This window comes from Pipistrellus kuhlii, unplaced genomic scaffold (assembly GCF_014108245.1).
Source record: "Pipistrellus kuhlii isolate mPipKuh1 unplaced genomic scaffold, mPipKuh1.p scaffold_m20_p_1, whole genome shotgun sequence".
NCBI classification, from domain to species: domain Eukaryota; kingdom Metazoa; phylum Chordata; class Mammalia; order Chiroptera; family Vespertilionidae; genus Pipistrellus; species Pipistrellus kuhlii.
The window spans coordinates 61,735,803-61,760,966 of record NW_023425404.1 but is presented as its reverse complement, the minus strand read 5'-3'; the positions used below and the strand labels follow the sequence as shown (position 1 = coordinate 61,760,966).

Sequence of the window (25,164 nt, the reverse complement as noted above, 5' to 3'; positions counted from 1 at the left end):
GAAGTGATGGAGGGGGCTGACAACCAGGATGCCGGAGAACAAGGTAGGCCAGTGAGACAGAAAATGTATAGGGGTCATAGATCATGATTCCTCAGGGACCCTCCTCACCAAAGACAGCACTGAGGACAGCAATGAAGAGGAGAAGTCAGCATCCAACCCAGTATCAGTACCACCGCAACTTGAATTACTTCTACAGATGCCCAGAAAAACCTAAAACACAGCATGGCAAAGAGACAAAAGCAGCTGATTCACTAGCTGAGAATTTGTTTTTCTGAGGCTGAGCAGGGCCCAGCCTAAGTAAAGGTCAGCTTACTGCCTTTACCATCATCCAGTTCAGTTGTCCAAAAAGAAGAAATGAATATACAATTCCAGCAATAAGAAATGAACAAAAGATTGGAGCTAGCCAAAACCGGTTTGGCTCAATGGATAGAGCGTCGGCTTGGGGACTGAAGGGTCCCGGGTTCGATTCCGGTCAATGGCATGTACCTTGGTTGCGGGCATATCCCCAGTAGGGGGTGTGCAAGAGGCAGCTGATCAATGACTCTCTCATCAATGTTTCTAACTCTCTATCTCTCTCCCTTCCTCTCTGTACAAAATCAATAAAATATATTTAAAAAAAAAAAAGATTGGAACTAAAGACCATACGTTCTTGCTTTTTTGTCCATTGACCAGATAAGTAAAAATATCTGCATTATCCAGTCAGTTTGGGGGGTTTTACATTATCCACATCTGTTTGGGTAAAGACAAATAGTGAGTTGTTTTCTTTAACTGACGTTTCTCAATACACCTTTAAAGGTTTTCAATTGTTTCATATCTGGTCAAGTTGAGATTTTTAAAAACCTCATTTTTAATTTGTAATAAGAGTTTATAACTGTTGTGTGTGTTTTTAAGTCAACCATGATGTTATGATTTATAGTAATAAATGTGTATTTGGGCTTTGTACCCTTTTCTGGTAACTCAGAGTTTTTATAGTCTTTATAAATGTCTTTTATTGGCTTGTATGGTAGGTAAAATTTCAAGGAATGGCCCAAGATTCCATGCCTTAGTCTCCAGAGCCTTGAATGTAATGAAATATCACTCTGTTGTGTTGTGTCACATAACACAGCTGACCTTTAAAAAGGGAGATATCGCCCTGGCTGGTTTGGTTCAGTGGATAGAGCATCGGCCTAAGGACTGAAAGGTTCCAGGTCCGATTCCAGCCAAGGACACATGCCAGGTGGCAGGCTTGATCCCCAGTAGGGGGTCTGCAGGAGGCAGCCTATCAGTGATTCTCTCTCATCATTGATGCTTCTATCTACCTCTCCCTCTCCCTCTCCCTTCTTCTCTAAAATCAATTAAAAATAGATTTAAAAAACAAAATAAAATAAAAAGGAAGATATCTAAGTAGGCCTCACTTAATCACATGAGCCTTAAAAAGTACATGAATTTGCTCTGTCTGGTGGCAGAGGAAGAAAGCAGAAGATGAAGTCCAAAGATTCCAAACATGAGAAGTGCTGTTGCTGGTTTAAAGATGTAGAGCACATGTGTCAAACACAAGGCCCGCGGGCCAAATCCGTCCCGCCAGGCCTTGCAATGTGGCCCGCACCGCGCTGTCATCACTGCACTCCGCTGCGTTTCCATCACAATGACAGTTTATGACTGTTCAGTAAACCATTCGGCCCGCGATTTAGGCTGGATTTTAGATTTTGGCCCCTTCTCTGATTGAGTTCAACACCCCTAATGTAGAGGATTGTGTGAGAAGGAATGCAGGTACCCTTAAGGAGCAGAAGATGCCCTCAACCCACAAACGGCAAGAAAATATTAATAAGGACTCGGTCGTATAAACACAAGGAACAGAATTCTCTCTCTTTCTCTCTCTCTCTCTCTCTCTCTCTCTCTCTCTCTCTCTCTCTCAAATCAATAAATAAAAATGAAAGAAAAACATTCCATTGATCATAACTTACTTAAGATTGTTGCCCATATTGTGCCCTAATAAATAATGCTGCAATATAAATAAGTCAGCTCCGCACTGAAACTGGTTTGGCTCAGCGGTAGAGCGTCGGTCTGCAGACTGAAGGGTCCCAGGTTCGATTCCGGCCAAGGGCATGTACATTGGTTACGGGCACATCCCCAGTGGGGGATGTGCAAGAGGCAGCTGGTCAATGTTTCTCTCTCATCGATGTTTCTGGCTCTCTGTCTCTCTCCCTTCCTCTTTGTAAGAAAATCAATAAAATATTTTTTTTAAAAAATAAGCCAGCTTTGGCCTGCAGACTGAAAGGTAATATGCTGACCTTGGGTCTCATCTCCTTGATTTTCCTTCTCCTCTTTATTGCTGCCCTCAGGGCCATGTACCTTGTTTACGGGCACAACCCAATAGGAGGTGTGCAGGAGGCAGCTGATTGATGTTTCTCTCTCATCGATGTTTCTAATTATCCCTCTCCCTTCCTCTCTGTAAAAAATCAATACAAAATATATTTTTAAAAAATAAACATGCCAAAGTCTAAAGCCTCTAAACCTAATTCTCTTTTCTAACTGCCTCTCTTTAAGTGAGAGCTCAAAAATTGAATTATCTAGTAAAAGAAATATAGACATTTTATCGACCTTGATTCATAACGTTAAATTGCTTTCCAACACAATCATGTCCATCCAAGTTCCAACTCAAAAGTTCACTCAAAGAGAATTTTGCTAAATCTATGATTCCAATAAATTATGTAACATATGACTGACTATACCTTATTTTAACTTAAGCCGTCTTCACTTTGATAGCCAAATAACCTACAATTTGACCATCAAAGCTTTGATCAGCTTTGTCTCATATAGGGACAAAGCCACAGAAATAATTACTTGCCGAAACTGGTTTAGCTCAGTGGATGCAGCGTTAGCCCTCGGACTGAAGGGTCCCAGGTTCAATTCCAGTCAAGAGTATGTACCTTGGTTGCGAGCACATCCCCAGTAAGGGATGTACAGGAAGCAGCTGATCAATGTTTCTCTCTCATCAATGTTTCTAACTATCTCTCTCCCTTCCTCTCTGTAAAAAAAATCAATAAAATATATTTTTTAAAAAGAAATAATTACTTATTCTCTACCAAATGTATGTTGCTATGAATAAACACCTAGATTTATTGAATGTTGCCTTGGCAGGGCCAGAACAAGTATTCCTCACCCCTGCTTAAATCTAGCAGATAGTAGTAGGCTCTAAGATGTAACAAACTTCATTAAAAATTTGAAGACAATATAAAAGAATTACAAAGCAGGGAAGGAAAATCTTAAAATGGACTGCAAATCCAGGCAGTCTGGTTCTAAAATTTTGTCTTAACTCACAGAAGGTACCTGCTTAGGAAACGTAACTTCCCACTGCCACGGCTGCCTTTTGAATTTTGGTGCAGCTGCAGGGGCCTCAGAGTCGATGTGTCTATCACAGCACAGAGGTAGGAGGCAGAGTCTGTATGCTGGAGCTCCCTCAGAAGGAGATAGCTGTAAGTATCAGAGCGACTAAGGAATGAAGGAAAACGACCTCTTGTGTCCAAACCATCCAGAACGTTGTAAGAGAGAAATACGGGTGCTCCTCCATCACGCTGTTGGTACCAGAACAGCCCATTGAACCCAGGTGTCTGGTATGTGCAGTTGACCTGGACAGAAGCTCCTTCCACAGCTGTCAGCTCGGCGGGCTGCTGAACGCCTTGTCCCATGGTGCCTAGGAGAAGACACATGACCATTACCAGGGAATCACTCCTGGAAGCCACATCATTATTAAAATGCTTTGTTTCCCCAAAACAAACTATGGTAAAAGGAGGAGAAGGGCAAGGAAGAGAACAGAGACAATTAACACCGCCTAAGGAAAATGTGTATCAGGAAAGACTCTCCTATGACAAGTGTGAGGAGTGGCAATCACTTAATTTAGCTGTAAGACAGCTATTTCAGACATTTCCAACAGGGATTCCTATTAACTAGAGACTTACCTCCCATTGTCAGAAAAGCACAAAGAAGGGAAACTCCCCACAGCTGCTGCAGGACACCATGAGCCAGGCACTGCATCCCCAGAGCCTGCAGAAGGTCCACTCCAGCCCCCTCCCTGTGGGTGAGGGAAAAAGTTCAATCTGGATGCAAAACCCAGAAAGAAAAGAGAAAAAAAAAAAAAAAAAAAAAAAAAAAAGCAAGGGGAGGAGCTCCTTTTTCCTGAAGGGGTGGAGTTAAGCTTCCACTCAAGCTACTCAAGCTGCTCGGGGGTTCCCTTGTCATAGTGTATTCACATGAAAATTTTCTATGTTTGTATTTGCAAATAATACCACTGATAAAGGTTTAATCTCCAACATTTACAGACAGCTTATACAAATAAATAAAAGGAAGATGAATGATCCAATTAAAAAATGTGCAATGGACCTAAATAGAATATTTTCAAAAGAAGACAGAAGGAAGGAAGGCCAAAAGGCACATGAAAACATGCTCAAAGTCACTAATTGTTCGAGAGATGCAAATCAAAACAACAATGTGGTACCATCTTACACCTGTCAGAACGGCCAACATCAACAAATCAACAAACTACAAGTGTTGGCGAGGTTGTGGAGAAAAAGGAACCCTCGTGCACTGCTGATGGGAATGCAGACTGATGCAACCACTGTGGAGAATAGTGTGGAGTTTCCTCAAAAAACTGAAAATGGAACTCCCATTTGACCCAGTAATCCCACTTCTAGGAATATGTCCCAAGAAACTAGAAACACCAATCAGAAAGGATATATGCACCCCTATGTTCATAGCAGCACAATCTACAATAGCCAGAATTTGGAAACAGCCTAGGTGCCCATCAGCAGATGATTGGATCCAAAAACAATGGTACATCTACACAATGGAATACTATGCTGCCATAAAAAAGGAATTCTCATCATTTGCAGCAACTTGGATGGAATTGGAGAACATTATGCTGAGTGAAATAAGCCAATCAATGAAAGAGAAACACCACGTCACCTCACTCATTTGTGGATGATAAAGAACATTATAAACTGATGAACCAAGAGCCAGATATAGAGAAAGTAAAGCAACAGGCAGACTGTCAAATTACAGTGGGGAGGGAAGATCGGGGGGAGATAACAGATCAGCCGAAGGACTTGTATACATGCATATAAGTACAACCAATGGACATAAAACCCTGGGGCGGGGGGGTATGTATGGGAGGGAGGGTGGGGGGCAAAAAAAAAAATCAATAAAATATATTTTTTTAAAAAGAAAAGAAAAAAAAGAAAAGAAATTTTTCTATGTTTAAATCCACAGGTTTTAGTCCAGGTGATTCTGTGAACATTGAACATTAGAATTGTGTAGTAAAGAACAGAGATAAGAAATTGTGGGGGAGGGGGAGGACAAAAAAGCTAAGGCAGAAGTGGTCAATTTCTCTATACCAAGTTTCCCTTTCTCAAACTGGAGAAAGTGGGAAAAGGTGCTGGTAGAGGGGGGTTATGCACACTTTATTTGCGAGATGTGTGTGTGTGTGTGTGTGTGTGTGTGTGTGTGTGTGTGGTGCAGTGGTGTTATTTGTGACAGTACAGAAGCGACGGGAGAGTTTTTCTACCATCTAACTGTATCTCCCAACAGTTAATGAGATTTTTTAAAATAGCTAAAAGAATACAATATATCTGTCTGTACATGTGTATAGAGAAAGAAATGTGAAGCAAGAAAAGAAACTATTGCCGGCACCGGTTTGGCTCAGTGGATAGAGCGTTGGCCTGCGGACTGAAAGGTCCCGGGTTCGATTCCGGTCAAGGGCATGTACCTTGGTTGCGGGCACATCCCCCATGGGAGTGTGCAAGAGGCAGCTGGTCGATGATTCTCTCTCATCGACGTTTCTAACTCTCTATCCCTCTCTCTTCTTCTCTGAAAAATCAATAAAATATATTTTTTTTTAAAAAGAAACTATTAACTTTAGTTACTTCAGAAGGTTGGGATTTAAAGGAAATGGTGAGAATATTAACATTTTCTTTTACATCTGTCTCATTTGACCTGTCATTTTTTATGTAATAAAAATAAAATTTGAAAAAAAGAAATGGAAGGAAAGAAAGAAAAGAACTAGAAGGAAGGGAATGAAGGAAAGAAGGAAGAGAGGGAGAAAGGGAGGGAAGAATGAAGGGAGGGAGGGAGGGAGGAATATTTCAATCTATTTCCCAATTTTTACCAAAAATCAATATTTCTTTGATACTTATTTTTCCCAAGCTAATGTATGTAACCCTCACATACAGTATTTTTGCTAAAGGGATTTATATCTCTCATGATTCCTCTGGATTTACTCCACATAGCAGTCACAGTACAGTACTTGGTTTTAACACAGATAATACTGTCATCTTGTGGCCAGATGTAGCTTTGCAATGTACATACACAAAGTGCTAAACATCTTTAATATTTAAAATTAAAAAGAATCTTAGGAATCAGCTAGTCTCTGTCCAGTTACATCCTTTTATATCGCACTCCAGGCTTCATTTCTTCCTTGCTAGCCAATTCTCCACTACTTAACAACTTTTGTAAAAGGAACAAATGAATACCCAAAGCTACTTGTACTGTAAATGCTACCTAGACCTGCAGTGAATGTGAGAATCAATTTGCTATCAAATCAACACCTGGTAACTTTAAATTGGAGGTTCATATTTAAAAGCACAGCTCTTTTTTCTGTCACAGCATTTAATATGTGTAGCAGTTTCTCTTATTCATGTATGCAGAAGTGTGGGGTTTCTTTGAGACCCTACTATGTTTCAGGGAATGTGTCTACATTCTAGTGAAGGGAGGCAAACAATAAACAAGTATATGAGCAAATATAATATGTCAGATGGTGTTAAGTGCTTCTGAGAAAAATAACACAGGGAAAGAAAAAGAGGAAGGTCAAAAGAGATCTCATTGCCCTGGCCAGGTGGCTCAGTTGGTTGGAACATCATCCCGTACATTAAAAAGGTTTGGTTTCAATTCCTGGTCACATTGATATCTCTGTATCTCTATCTATCTATCTATCTATCTATCTATCTATCTATCTATCTATCACTCCATCTATCTCTTCCCCTTTCTTTCTAAAAATCAATGTAAAACATATCCTTGGGGAAGGATTAAAGAGAGAGAGAACTCACTAATTAGGTGACATCTAAACAGAAACCAGAAGGAATGATGGAGGACCCCTGATAAATATTGGGGGGAGGCAGGGATCAATTGAGACTTCACATCACCTCTAAGAAACTGGAAGCCATCCAAAACTATATGGACAAGGTTATTCCCCACAGCCCCCTTTCCAGGGACCTACTAGAGATGTTTGCTGCTGTTCTCTCTCAAAACAAAATAGTAAAGATTTGGGTAGGGAAGATCTCATTAGGGAAATATTACTTTAGAGTAGAATTTCCCCTGAGGTTATAATTTTTCTTCAACTCTCTTGACAATGTCTGTTGGTTTTGTGTTTTTTATTTTTAATTATTATAATTCGGAGCAAGAGAGGCAACAGCTGATGAAAACAAATGTAAAATACGACTCAAGCGATATAGAAATCACACTCTTCGAAGAGCCCTGGAAGGCAGGCACTCGCCGAGATCCTGAGTACTTGTTTGCCAGGTAAACTGCTGGAAGGATTCTACAGCCTTTCCAACACAGGCCCAGGAGCCCTTTGCAGCAGGCTCTACTGAACCTCTGAAGGACATCTCTCCCCCTGCTGGACCGTCCACTCACGGACACCTGCCTCCCCCACGATTCCGCAGCTCTGTGCATGTGAGTCTATGAGGATGGAAAAGCCAGCCTGAAACCAGCTCCATTCATAATAAGGCCATTGATTCTGAAACTTTAAATTTTTCTGTTACTGTATTCAAATATACATTTAGCCAGTTTCTTTTCTCCATATTCTCACCGCCTCTTTATCAAACTGCTAGAATTAAGTTTCTTCTTCCCAAATGGAGGGAATTTCTTTTTTATGTTGAGAAAATAAATCTTAACTCTATTTTATTTTTTTTTCTGTGTGTGTGTGTGTGTGTGTGTGTGTGTGTGTGTACACGCGCGCGCAATGATAAAGGGCAAGTTGGGCAGTGATAAACTCATAGACGTTGGGAGGAAGAGTCTATGGTAATTCTGTAAACACAGGGCAAACTGGTAACTTTTTCTGTTTCCAGTGAGGGGGAAACAATGTGCCTTTCCTTCAGCAAGCTTGTTTTTTAAAGCTTTTGGTATAAGGGCAAGAATATCCTCTTGTGGAGAGAAAAAAACATACCTAGGGTACCCCAAACTCTATCCATTTCCCTTACTCTGCTCTAACTCTACCAGGATCTCTTACTGAATGAAAGTGAAGGAAGGGAAATTTTTCCAGGAACAGATTTGGGCTGGGTCTTCTACCAAGGCTAAAGAGAAGTTCTTAGATCCTAGAATGTCTTAACACAACACTGGACCAGCCTTCATCCCTCATCTTTGGGATCTCATAACTGTTCCCTAATGGCCCAGATCCCAACGTTCACTATAGAAATCAAAAGTTTAAAATAGCTGGATATGCTCACATCCAACTGGCCTAATTGGGCGGGGGGGAGGGAGGGTGTGTGTGTGTGGACAGAGTGCACCGAAAGCAGCCTATCTCATGATCCCATGGTTCCACAGAGTTCTCAAAAAAGTGCTCTTGGCAATTGCTTGATCCATCCTTACCTTCTCAATACCACTCTTTCACCCTGCCCTCACAGCCTTTCCCTGGAGTTTCCAGGATAATTGCTTTTTAAACAAGTATGGTTTATCCTCTAATGTCACTAGGCCCTTATTTGCAGATAGTTTTGTATTGAATTTTAACCTCGTGCCATTTTTATGTGCTTTCATATTTAAATTTCAACTATTTTTACATGGTTTTAGCAACATAAAATAGTCTGAAATCTGTAAAATTTGTAAATACTTTGGCTGCCTAAGGACAGATATACTAAAATTATTTACACAGTGGACACAAGAATCTACCAGAAGGAGAAGGGAGAACAGCAGGGACTGTGGGGAGGAGACTGTTCTCTCCAAAAACCCATCGTCTGGATATCCTCTGTGCTCACCTCACTGCACCAGACTGGCCCCCCTCTGCAACCCCTAAACACCATGCCCCACATCAAAACCTCCATCTTCTGCCCAGTCCAGCCCACAAAGGTAACCTATCCTCTCACCCACCAGCTGTAACCACCTCTGTTTCCTGGTCCCACCGAGACAGGGCACTCAGAACTGAGAAGGTAAAGGAGCTTTTCTTCCAACAGGGCACTGGGAGAAGTGGAATCGGATGTATGCACAACAAGTGGGAAACATAAGACTGGCAAAGCAAATAAATTAGGGAGAGTTTTTTCACCATACATCAATCTGCATTATGGAAATTCTTCAAATAATCCCCCAAATGGTAGTTTTATCTGATTTGATATACAATTAATTTTTATAAAACGTTTTAGGAATATATAATTTGCTTAAGTAGAAACACATTGACATTAAATATCTTTATTGACAAAAATGTTACTTTCCCCAGTTAGTAGTATTTTATGTCTAACCTTAATCTTAACTCTTTCTGTCTCTTTTCTATACCCTCGCTAAAGAAATAGTCTTCCCATTAATTTTCTTTTTTTTTTAATTTGTATTTATTTATTTGAGAGAGAGGGAGAAAAAGGGGCAGGGGGTTGTTGTTCCCCTTATTTATGCATGTAGTGATTGCTTCTTCTCTTTGCCCTAACCAAGGACGTACTAACCAAGAACGATAGAAAGATGTTCTAACCAAGTGAACTACCTGGTCAGGGCCTCATCCATTTTCAGATAAACCAAGGTGTCCTCCTGAAACCAGAGCAGTAAACATCTGTTATTTCTTCTTCCATTGTGGCAAAGGGCATGCTTAACATTTTCTGTGGATCCTGAAGAGCCAGTTATAATAATTATTATTATCACTATTGATAGACCTTAAATGTTAATATAGGAATTAAGTTATTTTAGAAAAAATAGCCAATATAATCTTCTAATGGAGATTAAATGAGTAAAACTCTTTTACAATTTTAATTGCTTCCTGAAAATAGTCATTAAATTACAAGATATTTTATGGTTAAATGATAGATGAATGTATCCCAAACTCTCTAGTGCAGGGATATTCAACAGAAGGAGTGGAACAAACACATTTTATCCCTCTATCTTTTCTTATCACTTGAATTAGGTACTTCTAGTTATATATATATTATATATATAAACTAAAGATCAAGTCCTCCATTAATAATAAGCAATAATAATTCCTCTGTACCAAAAAATCCAATCCCAAACCAATGGACCACATAAATCTATCAATCAATATAAGCAATGTCCAGGAGCAATAAAAACCATAAATGATCCATGGAGTTTGTTATAATAAAACTAGACCCATATTGCATTAGAATGAGTAGGTCCCTAGCCAGCCAGGTGGGCCAAGGGACCGGCAAACAAGATCCAGGAGAGAAAGAAGCACTGTATCAGATGAGTGGGATTTGTCAACATCCATTCAATCAGCCATTCAGTCATTCAGAAAATAATTATCACCTGTACTGTACTAGCTGGGACAATTAATGGAGACTACTTAAGAAATTTGGCAATAGCAATATAATGGGTTTCATGCACTGAAAAGTGGAAGCATGGTCCCTGGGAACCGAGGAAGCCTTCTTAAAGGAAAAGTGATGAAGGGAGCATTATGTAGGTGAAGGGACAGAGAAGGCAGCATGTGCAAGGTGTCCTAAGCATCTGAACAACAAGGAATTGTAAGGGGGATGTGATACAGTGGTAAGGGTTAGATAATGAATATTTCTGCATGCTATTGTGAGGAGATGGGATTTTAGCTGAGCACAAAGAGGAGGCATTGCAATAACGGTAAATGGAGGGAGAGGTAGATGTAGTAATTGCAGCATACAGATTCCATACTGCTCAGCCTCAGCATTAGCCCTCTTTGTTGAACCCTTTTTGGTTGGAGTTATAAGTCCTTCCCTATCAGTCACAAGTTACCTTGTTCTTTGATCTGCCAAACACTGTTTCACAGTATCTCCCAACAGATAAGTTTCCATTCATCTAGAAAACTAAACAACCTCTGGATGGTTTCTCTTGTCAAGTAAACCAAAATAACTAATGGCAACACCATCTTTTCTTTAAAAAACAAAAAACAAACTTTTTAAATAGTATTCCATTTTCCTCACAACTCATAGGCATTATTTATCAGACAAAAGCACTCTTAATCACCTTCTTGTGTTGTATTTCCCTTGTCTGACTTCACCATTCATCTTAGCAGACTACAGAAAGACATGAGAAAGACCAAAAACACATCGCTGGACACCGTGGTGACAGATTTCATTCTCCTGGGCTTACCTCACCCCCAAAATCTAAGGATCCTCCTTTTCCTGGTCTTCTTCATCATTTACATCCTCACTCAGCTGGGCAACCTGCTCATTTTGCTCACTGTGTGGGCTGACCCAAAGCTGCATGCTCGCCCCATGTACATCCTCCTGGGTGTGCTCTCATTCCTGGACATGTGGCTCTCCTCAGTCATTGTTCCTCGTCTAATATTGGACTTTACTCCTGCCAGCAAGGCCATCCCATTTGGTGGTTGTGTGGCTCAGTTATATGCCTTTCACTTCCTGGGCAGCACCCAGTGCTTCCTCTACACCTTGATGGCCTACGACAGGTTCCTGGCAATATGCCGGCCCCTGCGCTACCCCATGCTCATGAATGGTAAGTTATGTGCCATCCTTGTGGCTGGAGCTTGGGTGGCTGGCTCCATCCATGGCTCTATCCAAGCCACCTTGACTTTCCGCCTGCCCTACTGTGGGCCCAACCAGGTGGATTACTTTATCTGTGATATCCCTGCAGTATTGAGACTGGCCTGTGCTGACACAACTGTCAATGAGCTCGTGACCTTTGTGGATATTGGGGTGGTGGCTGCCAGTTGCTTCATGTTGATTCTGCTCTCCTATGCCAACATAGTCCATGCCATCCTGAAGATACGCACTGCTGATGGGCGACGGCGGGCCTTCTCCACCTGTGGCTCCCATCTAACCGTGGTCACAGTCTACTATGTCCCCTGTGTTTTCATCTACCTTCGGGCTGGATCCAAGAGTCCCCTGGATGGAGCAGTGGCTGTGTTTTACACTGTTGTCACTCCATTACTGAACCCCCTCATCTATACACTGAGGAACCAGGAAGTGAAGTCAGCTCTGAAGAGAATAACAGCAGGTCGAGGGGCTGCAAGTGAAAATAAGTAACAATAGGCTCAGGAACTACCTACATCACTGTCAGGACCACTCTTTTGAGCTGCTGTAGCATGTGGCAAACCTTCAATAAACTATTAAGTAATTAAACTCAATTTAATTCTATTTAGAAGAAACTTCTGAACTCTTTGGATTCATAATCTTTTTACATCATAATTGTTTTACATTATTTGTTTAGAAATATGAATATGTTACTTCTACCACCTTTATTTGTGGTATAACAAATGCCTTATCAAAGCTTGAATAGAATGAGGATGTGTCAACCTCTTCAGAGATATATTATGCCAGAAAATGCAAAAGAGGAAAAATGACATAATGTTTGGCCTAGCCCCTTTTCATTATTTCTGTCCCTAAACTCTAGACTTCTATCAATATAAATTCTGTTCTTTATTTGTGCATGGCATAAACATTTAAAAGTACTTGAAGTTGCCGAAACCAGTTTGGCTCAGTGGATAGAGCGTCGGCTTGGGGACTGAAGGGTCCCGAGTTCGATTCCGATCAAGGGCATGTACCTTGGTTGCAGGCACATCCCCAGTAGGGGGTGTGCAAGAGGCAGCTGATCAACGACTCTCATCGATGTTTCTAACTTGCTATCTCTCTCCCTTCCTCTCTGTACAAAATCAATAAAATATTTTTTTAAAGTACTTGAACTTGAAAATACTGGATCATTTATGTTTCCTTCCTGTCCCTCACTCTTCCCATGACTTCAGACATCAAAATCTGTACCCCTTACTTTTAGAATGTCTATCTTAATTCCTAAATAATAGTTTGTCCTTTTCCCTTCTCATCCACATCACAGTCAAAAGTATCCTTCTGAAACATACAATTTTAGGACTCTCCAATGAATGTAAAATAAAGCCAGACTCCTTAATCTGGAATTTAAAGTCCAAAAAATATCTGGACCCAACAAACCTTATTTCCCAAGACATCTCTACTGTCCTTTCCTTCTCCCATCCTCACTGCTTTACTACCCATTCCTTCAGCATGCCCAATACTTGCCTCCCAAGCTCTCTCCTCAATGTGGAATAAATCCATATTGTCTAACTTCTTATGGACTTTTCTAACTTGTCTAACTTCTTATGCCTTCATAATTTCTTTTAAAAAAAATTTTTTTTAATGAGGATCTTGGCCTTTACATTTCTTCCAACTGATTTCCTTCAATGCCCTGAACCCCAGAGTATACATGCAAGTAACTCTTAAGGCAAATAGATGGTTCTAATTTCCCAAAAGAAAATATATGGCACACTCAAAACAGGATAATTTCAGGAGGGTTTCTATTTACAAAGATGTAGGAGTAGGGGAATCACACAAAAATCGTTGAGTAACCTGGGGTTTAGTGATAGTTAAACTGTTTACCACCCCTAGACCAGATAAGACAAAGGAGGGGGAAATTAGGAGAGCCAGGAGAAACAGGGATGCATAATTTACCCAAGTCCTCTTCTCCAGAGTAATGACATACTTATATACAGCCCTATAGATGTCTACTTTTTCCTGAGCTACATATGTAACAGTGAATAATTACCCCTGAGATAGGGTATACTTTTCTTGATGAGAGTATCTTCTACCACCACTCTCTTGGTTAGTTTTTCCAGGAACTAGATCAAAAGAGAATTTAATTGCCACAGTGAGAACATACCCCAGATATCCGAGTATCAGTATGGCTCTGGAAACTCCACCAAAAAGACTAGAAAATAACTGGACAAGGATGTTCTATCTTGCTCACACTGAGGATAACAGAGAGCACCAAAAGTCTCAAGTCAAAGGACACTGAAGCTAGATTCATTCCTATATACCCAAGGGAACAAGGTGGAGAGATATTCAAAAATCAGAGCTCAGGAAGCTTCACTCTAAACATAGTAGATCATTGAATTAGATGCACATCACATTCCTCCTAATCTTGAGAATCTAACTTTCTTCTATGCTCTGAGATTTCACCTGAGCAACTATGGAGCCAGGGTTGAACTTAGAAGTTTCTGACTCCTGAGTCTTTACACAGCTACTGCTCTTTGAATGTGACAACTGAGCTGACTCTCCAGTCTGAACGACAGTAATTCTAAGCACCTTAGTTCCTAATAATTACTTGCTCCAACTCTAGCACCTGGGTGGAAATGGGAAAAGGTCAGCCAGAGGAGAGAAATTCTATTGGCAGACATAAAAAAAAGAGGTGTTACTCCTTCTTGAAAATCTCTGTGATTGAAATACATGTGGTTTTAAAAACCTAAAACTTTAGAGGGAAATAGGTATCAAAACAAGATCAGAATAAGTCCTCAAGAATATTCCTCATAGTCATTTAATTAAATGCAAGGATATCATGCTGAGTAAGGAAAATATCAATAACTTACATGTTTTCAAATTTAAGATAGTTGATATTCTATAGTTCATTTCCATTGACCATTTACTGTTTGCTGGAACTCTTTTAGAATCTATCTTCCTATTCATTTCAATGAGGTGCTTAAATTTTTCTTTTTTATTTTTACTAATAGCACATAAGTCATTTGCTTCAGGGTTAAATTCTCCATTCAAATGTTCAGTATCATTCTGCTTATAGAGTCTCCCATTATGAACCCAGATATCTTTGAGTAATTTGAAAATTAAGATTCTTTGGATAGTCCAGCCAGTGTGGCTAAGTTGTTGAGTATCAACCTATGAACCAGGAAGTCACGATTTGATTCCCGGTCAGGACACATGCCTGGGTTGTGGGTTCAATTCCCACTGCAGGGCATGGAATGGGCAGATGACCAATGATTCTCTCTCATCAATGATGTTTCTATCTCTCTTTCCCTCTACATTCCTGTCTGACATCAATAAAAATATATTTTTTAAAAATATTCTTTGGATAACTTGAGTTGTAGTTTTGTAATTATCTGGCCCTTACTCAGCTCACAACTAATTCATATTATTAAATTTTTTATTGAATTTACTGGGGGGAGATATTGGTTAATAAAATTATACAAGTTTCAAGTGTACAACTCTAAAATACATCATCTGTATACTGAATTATGCATTCACCATCCAAAGTCAAGTCTCCTTCCACATGACATCAGCATTGTTTTTATACATCTCAGTTTTCTTCCTCCTAAAGACAATGAAGTCCAGTTATGAGGGTCAAGTTTATTTCTCCTATACTAGCATGAGTTCAGAGATCTTTTATTCAGTTATGCACTCCAGAAACTGAGAGCCTAGTACATATTAGATGCTTAATAAAATATTTTTTACATGAAAATCATTCACTTTACCTTTATTTCCTAGTTTCTACCGCTAAGTCCTTTTTATTCTAATTTTCCCAAAAGGATGAACCAAAATTAACTGGTAGAAAAACATAAGCATCTAAAGTTAAAGGGAAAAAAATATATAGAAAATAGAGACCCAGTGCATGGATTCATGAACCAGTGGGGTCCCATAGCCTGGCCTGAGCCCACTCACAATCCAGGACCCCTCAGGGGATGTCAGAGAGTCAGTTTAGCCCAATTCCTGCACGCCAGGCCAATGGACCCACACTGGGCCTTTAGCTTGCATGTAAGATCTTTGGTTAATATCTTCCTGCCCTCACTCTCCTCCCTTCCCCCTAAAACTCATCAGTCTGTTCTGTTCCATGTTTCGATGCCTGTGCATTGAGCGTCTTCCTCCGGATGGTCAGTGCATGTGATAGCTATCAGTGGAATAGTTGAATGGTTGAGCAATGGAACAGTCTCTTAGGCTTTTATATATTTAGATAAGTATATGTAATAAGATGTAGAGAAAGCTGTGATCCCAGCTTCTGGCTGAGCAGTGCTCCCCCTGTGGGGGGCAACTCCTGCATTGAGCATCTTCCCCCTGGTGGTCAGTGTGCATCATAGCAACTGGTGGTTCTGGTTATTTCACCATAATGTTTGCTTAGACTTTTATTATGTACAATAGATTCAGAGAGATCAAAACATGGGGGGCAAGGGGGTTAGCTCAATTATTAAAAACTGAGTACATTTTCAATGTGTTTCTGGTAATTAAGTGGGTAAATATGTGATCCCACAACATTTTAAAGAAAGGAATCACAAAAATTGGAGGTCATTCAACAAGATCATGTTGTTCTTCAGAGTGTACTTTCTAGATATGTAGAAATGATTCCAGCTTGTCAAAACAGGTTTGGCTCAGTGGATACAGCATCGGCCTGTGGACTGAAAGGTCCCAGGTTTGATTCTGATCAAGGGCATGTACCTTGGTTGTGGGAACATCCCCAGTAGAGCATGTGCAAGAGGTAGCTGATCAATTATTCTCTCTCATAGATGTTTCTAACTCTCTATCCCTCTCTCTTCCTCTCTGTAGAAAATCAATAAAATATATAAAAAAATAAAAGAAAAGAAATGATTCCGACTTGCTGTCAAAATAAAATATAATGAGGATCAAGGGAATGAATGTCTCATGGGGAAATGTTTCAGGGTAGAACTCTCAAGAGGTAGTTTTCCATAAATCTCTTGACAATGTTTTTTCTTTTCTTTTCTTTTCTTTTTTTTTTTTTTTTTAAGAAAAGACTATCAAAGGTGATACAGCCAATAATATAATTGATGTAAAATTCAAACCACTTAGGTAGAGAAGATGCAATCTATAAAGAGCCTCCAAGGGCAAGGGGCCTGATAGATTATTAAAACAGTCGATGTGTCAATCCCCTAGAAGATTTTAATTCCACTCCAAAGCAGAGATCCAGCATCATCACAAGCCTAGAGATGCTCTGAAAAACACTTGCTTCGCCTGCTGCGCTATTCTACCTGAGAAAGAACAGTCTTCTCCAAGGTTTTGCTGCCATGTTCATGTGAGTCCAAGAAGGGAAGCATTCCTAAAGCCAGGTCAGTCCTCAACAGGAGAAAAGACTTCATTTCTAGTCTTTAAAAGTTTCAGTAACTTTGTCAAAAATTGTATTTAGTCTATCTTTTCCCCCCATCTTCTTCCTTACCTTACTGAGCCTCTGTTCACAGAGTTAATAAGTTAGGCATATTAATTTTTAATTAAATTGGCCTCTCTCCAGAGTTGGGAACTTTCTTCTTTGAGTTGAATTTTAAACATTTGTTTTTTCTTTTCCCAATTTGAGGGAGGAAATAAAGCCAAGAGCAAAGACTTAATTTCCAGTTCAATTTGAGTACAGATATAAGTGATGCATCAGACTCAGCATTACTGAGTAAACACAAGTATGGCATACTTCACCCTTCTTTTCCTAGTGATGACCACACTTAGTCATCTTACTTGAAGGTTAAATAATAATGAAGATTAAGTATGTTTGAGATTAGTGTTTATAAAAGTGTATATTTAGTCATGAATCTATTAATGTTCATATTTGTTTAATTAAAGTTTAATCTAAATATATTTTAATTTTTATTGTTTCTTATGAATTATAAGATGGTTTAATTTAAGGAACAAGTAAAAATACAAAAGAAACTGTTACTAAGAAAATTTCTTTTGGGACAAACTATTCATCAAAGGTAGTTTTTAAATAATATCTGCTCAGATGTTTAATACCTTTAAAGCATTTTTAAGAATTTAATCTGTTGGATCATGCTGAGTGAAATAAGCCTGTCAATGAAAGAGAAATACCACATGGCCTCACTCATCTATGGATATTAAAAAACATTATAAACTGACAAACCAAAAGATAGATGTAGAGACAGTAAAGCAACAAGTAGACTGTAAAATTACAGCGGGGAGAGTAGGGAGATCTGGGGGAGATAAGAGATCAATCAAAGGACTTGTATACATGCATATAAGTACAACCAATGGGCACAAAACTCTGGGGAGGGAGGGTATGTATGGGGGGGGGGCAATGTTAAAATATGTACACAGATAATAATTTAATAAAAATAATAAAAATAATAAAAATAAAAACGGAGTACAGTTGCCCTAACTAGTTAAAAAAAAAAAAAAGAATTTAATCTGTTGGAAGGCAAATAAGATCTTAAAATAACAGCATACTAAAGGTCAAATCCAATACTAATCAATGCTGTTATAATCCAAAACATCAAAACTATTAAACAACTTTGGTCACTCAATAAATTTAAGTAATATTCTAGAGCAGTGTTTTTCAACCTTTTTTGGGCAAAGGCACACTTGTTTCATGAAAAAAATCACGAGGCACACCACCATTAGAAAATGTTAAAAAATTTAACTCTGTGCCTATATTGACTATATATAAAGTAATTCTCTTGAATAGGAATCAAATAAACACAAAGAAAGTATTTTATAATTACTTTATTATGAAATATTAAGTAAACAAAATAGTGAAAAATTATAAAATTCTTGTCTTGTCTGCACCTACGGCACACCAGGCAACATCTCGCGGCACACTAGTGTGCCGCTGAACAGCTGTTGAAAAACGCTGTTCTAGAGCAAATGAAAAGCATGTATAATGCCTTGGACTTTGTTTACTCTGGGAATAGACTCAATTGCTGAAGTATATGTGACATAAAGCATGAGAAATGTGATCACAGAGGGCACCAGGATGCAGAATTAATGGGAACTGGCAAAATTCAGTCAATTAATCAGCTAATAAATATTTATTAATTAACTTACTATTGCAAAACACTAAGGCAGGTGCTGCAGAAACATAAAAAGAACAAAATAGACCATGGTTTTGTTCTAAAGGAGTTTGTTATCTAGTAGAAGAAACCAATGAGCATTTAAGCAAATAGCTCTTATCACACTATACTGCAATGACTTCTATAATATAAATTCTTATCTCACAGAAGACTGTTTTCTAAAGGAAAATTCTTCCCAAAGCAGGCAGCAGCCAGAGTGAATCTTGAGAAATGGGGCTGTTATGATGAATAAGGAAACTCCAGGTACAGAAAGAAGGAGGGTATGGTGCTCTGAAGGAACCAAAGGAAAAAAGACTAGAAATATGCAAGGGTCAAATCACAAAGATTCTTATATATCATCAAAGGAGACATTTTAAGGATAGGTCAGAGACCAATAATTAGGGATGGCACTGCTCCATGACACCAAAACCCACTTCTGTGTGATTCCCCTTTAGGCAAAGACCCATCAAATGCATTAACACTGTTATTATTAACTAGAGGCCCAATGCACGAAAATTTGTGCAAGAGTAGGCTTTCTTTCCCCCAGCTGCCAGCACCAGCTTCCCTCTGGCACCCAGGACCCAGGCTGGCTTCCCTCTGACCCCGGCTTTGTCAGGAAGGACATCCAGAATGACATCTAGAAGATATCAAGTCTAATTAGCATATTAACCTTTTATTATTACAAACTAGAGGCCAGGTGCACAAAATTTGTGCACCGAGGGGGTCCCTCAGCCTAGCCTGCACCCTCTTCAATCCGGGGCCCCTGAGGGATGTCCAATTGATGCCTAAACTGGCAGCCAGACATTCCTCTTGCAATCTTGGACTGCTGGCTCCTAACTGCTCAACTACCTGCCTGCCTGATCATCCCTAACCACTCTGCAAACCTCTCTGATGCCCCTAACTGCTCTCCTGCCTGCCTGATCACCCCTAACCACCTCTGCCTGCCTGCCTGATCGACCCTAATCACCTCTGCCTGCCTGATCACCCCTAACTGCTCCCCTGCCTGCCTGATGGTCCCTAACTGCCTCTGCCTGCTGACTTGGTTGCCCCTAACTACCCACTCCTACTGGCCTGGTTGTCCCTAACTGCCTCTGCCTTAGCCCCTGCCACCATGGCTTTGTCTGGAAGGACTTTGGGAAGGATGTCCCAAAGATCTCTAGTCTAATTAGCATATTACCCTTTTATTAGTATAGATAGTGCTTTGGCTTTCAACACCTGTATGTAGTGTTTCCCAATGAAGGTGAATTTCAGGGCAGCTAGAAAGTAAGCAGCCTCTGAGGACTTGTCTTGCCAAACAAATCTAGATGATTGGTGGCAAATGCTTTCCACTTAAAATATAGAAATCCTTTGTTTACCTCCTAGACTCTGGTCATCTTACCACCTCCTTGTGTTGTATTTCCTTCCTCTGACTTCACCAGTCATCTTAGCAGACTGCAGGAAGAACATGGAAAATACCAAAAACACATCTCTGAACACCATTGTGACAGATTTCATTCTCCTGGGCTTACCTCACCCTGAAAATCTGAGGATCCTCCTCTTCCTGATCTTCTTCATTATTTACATCCTCACTCAGCTGGGGAACCTGCTCATTCTGCTCACCGTGTGGGCTGACCCAAAGCTGCATGCTCGCCCCATGTACATCCTTCTGGGTGTGCTCTCATTCCTGGACATGTGGCTCTCCTCAGTCATTGTTCCTCGAATTATTCTAAATTTCACTCCCTCCAGCAAGGCCATCCCGTTTGGTGGTTGTGTGGCTCAGTTATATGCCTTTCACTTCCTGGGCAGCACCCAGTGCTTCCTCTACACCTTGATGGCCTACGACAGGTTCCTGGCAATATGCAGGCCCCTGCACTACCCCATGCTCATGAATGGTAAGTTATGTGCCATCCTTGTGGCTGGAGCTTGGGTGGCTGGCTCCATCCATGGCTCTATCCAAGCCACCTTGACTTTCCGCCTGCCCTACTGTGGGCCCAACCAGGTGGATTATTTTTTCTGTGACATCCCTGCTGTATTGAGACTGGCCTGTGCTGACACAACTGTCAATGAGCTCGTGACCTTTGTGGACATTGGGGTGGTGGCTGCCAGTTGCTTTATGTTGATTCTGCTCTCCTATGCCAACATAGTCCATGCCATCCTGAAGATACGCACTGCTGATGGGCGACGGCGGGCCTTCTCCACCTGTGGCTCCCATCTAACCGTGGTCACAGTCTACTATGTCCCCTGTGTTTTCATCTACCTCAGGCCAGGTTCCACGAGTCCCCTGGATGGAGCGGTGGCTGTGTTTTACACTGTTGTCACTCCATTACTGAACCCCCTCATCTATACACTGAGGAACCAGGAAGTGAAGTCAGCTCTGAAGAGAATAACAGCAGGTCGAGGGGCTGGAAGTGAAAATAAATAACCATAGGCTCAGGAACTACCTACATCACTGTCAAGACCACTCTTTTGAGCTACTGTAGCATGTGGCAAACCTTCAATAAACTCTTAATGAATTAAACTCAATTTAATTCTATTTAGAAGAAACTTCTGAACTCTTTGGATTCATAATCTTTTCATTTAATTAAACTGGTTCAAATTGTTTTACATTATTTGTTTAGAAATATGAATATATTAATTCTACCACCTTTTTTTGTGGTATAAGCAAGTGCCTTATCAAAGCTTGAATAGAATGAGGATGTATCAACCTCTTCAGAGTTATATTATGCCAGAAAATGAAAAAGAGGAAAAAATAGCATAATGTTTGGCCTAGCTCTTTTTCTTTACTTCTGTCCCTAAACACTAGACTTCAAAAGACTTCTATAAATTCTGTTCTTTGTGCATGGCATAAACATTTAAAAGCACTTGAACTTAAAAATACTGGATCATTTATGTTTCCCTCTTGTCCCTCACTCTTCCCATGAGTTCAAACATCAAAATCTGTCCCCTTTACTTTTAGAATGTCTCTCTTAATTTCTAAATAATCATTTGTCCTTTTCCCTTCTCATCCACATCACAGTCAAAAGTATCCTTCTGAAACATACAATTTTTAGGACTCTCCAATGAATGTAAAATAAAGCCATACTCCTTAATATGGAATTTAAAATCCAAAAAATATCTGGACCCAACAAACCTTATTTCCCAAGAAATCTCTACTATCCTTTTCTCTTCCATCCTCACTGCTTCACGACCCATTACTTGCCTGCCAAGCTCTCTCCTCTATGTGGAATAAATCCATATTGTCTAACTTCTTAAGGACTTTCCTTAAAAGATGTCAAACTATGCCTTAATAATTTCTTTTTAAAAAAACTTTTTAATAAGGATCTTGGCCTTTACATTTCTTCCAACTGAACTCCTTCAATGCCCTGAACCGCAGAGTAAACATGCAAGTAACTCTTAAGGCATATGGATGGTTCTGATTTCCCAAAAGAAGATATATGGCACACTCAAAACAGGATAATTTGAGGAGGGTTTCTATTTACAAAGATGCAGGAGTAGGGGAATCACACAAAAATTGGTGAGTAACCTAGGGCTTAGTGACATTCAAACTGTTTACCACCCCTACACCAGATAAGACAAAGGAGGAGGAAATTAGGAGAGCCAGGAGAAAACGGGTGGCATAACTTTCCCAAGTCCTCTCCTCCAGAGTAATGACGCATTTATCTACAGCCCTATAGATGTCTAGGTTTTCCTGAGCTACATATGTAACAGTGAACAATTACCCTGATAGGGTATACTTTTGTTGATGAGAGTATCTTCTACCACCACTCTCTTGGTTATTTTTTTCAGGAACTAGATCTAAAGAGAATTAAACTGCCACAGTGAGAACATGCTCCAGACATCTAAGTATGGCTCTGGAAACTCCACATACACCACAAGGACTAGAAAATAACTGGACAAGGATGTTCTATCTTGCTCATACTGAGAACAGAGAGCACTAAACGTCTCAAGTCAAAGGACACTAAAGCTAGATTCATTCCTACATACCCAAGGGAACAAGGTGGAGAGATATTCAAAAATCAGAGCTCAGGAAGCTTCACTTTAAACACAGTAGATCATTGAATTAGATGCACATCACATTCCTCCTAATCTTGAGAACCTACCTTTCTTCTATGCTCTGAGATTTTACCTGAGCAACTATGGAGCCAGGGTTGAACTTAGAAGTTTCTGACTCCTGAATCTTTACACAGCTACTGCTCTTTGAATGTGACAACTGAGCTGACTCCCCAGTCTGAACCAAAGAAATTCTAAATACCTTGGATCCTACCCTCTAATAATGACTTGCTCCAACTCTAGCACCAAGATGGAAATGGGAAAAGGTCAGCTAGAGGAGAGGAATTCTATTGGCAGAAATAAAAAAGAGGTGTTGCTCCTTCTTGAAAATCTCTGTGGTTGAAATACATGTGGTTTTAAAAACCTAAAACTTTAGGAGGAAATAGGTATGAAAACGAGATCAGAATGAGCCTACTTAAGTCCTCAAGAATATTCGAATATTCCTCATAGTCATTAATTAAATACAAGGATAGGATGCTGAGTAAGGAAAATATCAATAACTTACATGTTTTCAAATTTAAGATAGTTGATATTCTATAGTTCATTTCCATTGACCATTTACTGTTTGCTGGAACTCTTTTAGAATCTATCTTCCTACTCATTTCAATGAGGTGCTTAAATTTTTCTTTTTTATTTTTACTAATAGCACATAAGTCATTTGCTTCAGGGTTAAATTCTCCATTCAAATGTTCAGTATCATTCTGCTTTTATATCTTAGAGTCTCCATTTATGAACCCAAATATCTTTGAGTAATTTGAAAATTAAGATTCTTTGGATAGTCCAGCCAGTGTGGCTAAGTTGTTGAGTATCAACCTATGAACCAGGAAGTCACGATTTGATTCCTGGTCAGGACACATGCCTGGGTTGTGGGTTCAATTCCCACTGCAGGGCATGGAATGGGCAGATGACCAATGATTCTCTCTCATCAATGATGTTTCTATCTCTCTTTCCCTCTACATTCCTGTCTGACATCAATAAAAATATATTTTTTAAAAATATTCTTTGGATAACTTGAGTTGTAGTTTTGTAATTATCTGGCCCTTACTCAGCTCACAACTAATTCATATTATTAAATTTTTATTGAATTTTACTGGGGGGAGATATTGGTTAATAAAATTATACAAGTTTCAAGTGTACAACTCTAAAATACATCATCTGTATACTGAATTATGCATTCACCATCCAAAGTCAAGTCTCCTTCCACATGACATCAGCATTGTTTTTATACATCTCAGTTTTCTTCCTCCTAAAGACAATGAAGTCCAGTTATGAGGGTCAAGTTTATTTCTCCTATACTATTATAGCATGAGTTCAGAGATCTTTTATTCAGTTATGCACTCCAGAAACTGAGAGCCTAGTACATATTAGATGCTCAATAAATATATTTTTGCATGAAAATCATTCACTTTACCTTTATTTCCTACCTCCTACCACTAAGTTCCTCTTATTCTTATTTTCCCTAAAGGAAGAACCAAATTAACTGGTAGAAAACCATAGCAACCAAAGTTAAAGGGAAAAAATACATAGAAACTTGAGGCCCAGTGCACGGATTCATGAACCAGTGGGGTCCCATAGCCTGGCCTGAGCCCACTCACAATCCAGGACCCCTCAGGGGATGTCAGAGAGTCAGTTCAGCCCAATTCCTGCATGCCAGGCCAATGGACCCACACTGGGCCTTTAGCTTGCATGTAAGATCTTTGGTTAATCTCTTCCTGCCCTCACTCTCCTCCCTTCCCCCTAAGACTATCATTCTGTTCTGTTCCATGTTTAGATGCCTGTGCATTGAGCGTCTTCCCCTGATGGTCAGTGCATGTGATAGCTATCAGTGGAATAGTTGAATGGTTGAGCTATGGAACAGTCTCTTAGGCTTTATATATTTAGATAAGTATATGTAATAAGATGTAGAGAAAGCTGTGATCCCAGCTTCTGGCTGAGCAGTGCTCCCCCTGTGGGGGGCAACTCCTGCATTGAGCATCTTCCCCCTGGTGGTCAGTGTGCATCATAGCAATTGGTGGTTCTGTTCATTTCACCGTAATAGTTGCTTAGACTTTTATTATGTAGATTCAGAGAGATCAAAACATGGAGGGGAAGTTTAGCTCAATTATCAAAAATTAAGTGTATTTTCAATGTATTCTGGAATAAAGTGGGAAAATATGTGATCCCACAACATTTTAAAGAAAGGAATCACAAAAATTGCAAGTCATTCAACAAGATCATGTGTTCTTAAGGATATACTTCCTAGATACGTAAATATTATTCCGGCTCTACTGTCAAAACAAAATATAATGAGGATCAAGGGAATGAATGTCTCATGGGGAAATGTTTCAGGGTAGAACTCTCAAGAGGTAAATAGTTTTCCATAAATCTCTTGACAATGTTTTTCTTTTCTTTTCTTTTCTTTTTTTTTT

The 25,164-nt window shown here is 39.7% G+C and overlaps 2 protein-coding genes, 1 long non-coding RNA gene and 1 gene segment (V, D, J or C); 3 read left to right on the top strand and 1 right to left on the bottom strand.

The window, feature by feature from the left end:
• The first annotated feature begins 431 nt into the window (after positions 1 to 431).
• Positions 432 to 2,455, top strand: LOC123651602. Its single transcript, XR_006740422.1, has 2 exons — positions 432 to 515; positions 2,360 to 2,455. It is a non-coding gene; the product is annotated as an uncharacterized LOC123651602 (long non-coding RNA).
• Positions 2,456 to 3,174: 719 nt separating this feature from the next.
• LOC118708960 lies at positions 3,175 to 7,634 on the bottom strand. The segment is given in 3 exon segments: positions 3,175 to 3,673; positions 3,939 to 4,051; positions 7,489 to 7,634. Coding segments are annotated over 3 exon segments (636 nt in total).
• Positions 7,635 to 11,228: 3,594 nt separating this feature from the next.
• LOC118704340 (olfactory receptor 10G2) lies at positions 11,229 to 12,185 on the top strand. Its single transcript, XM_036411899.1, has one exon. The coding sequence runs from the start codon at positions 11,229 to 11,231 to the stop codon at positions 12,183 to 12,185; it is 957 nt and encodes a 318-aa protein (XP_036267792.1).
• A 7,986-nt stretch (positions 12,186 to 20,171) lies between these two features.
• On the top strand, positions 20,172 to 21,128 carry LOC118704259 (olfactory receptor 10G2). Its single transcript, XM_036411771.1, has one exon. The coding sequence runs from the start codon at positions 20,172 to 20,174 to the stop codon at positions 21,126 to 21,128; it is 957 nt and encodes a 318-aa protein (XP_036267664.1).
• The last annotated feature ends 4,036 nt before the right edge of the window (positions 21,129 to 25,164 follow it).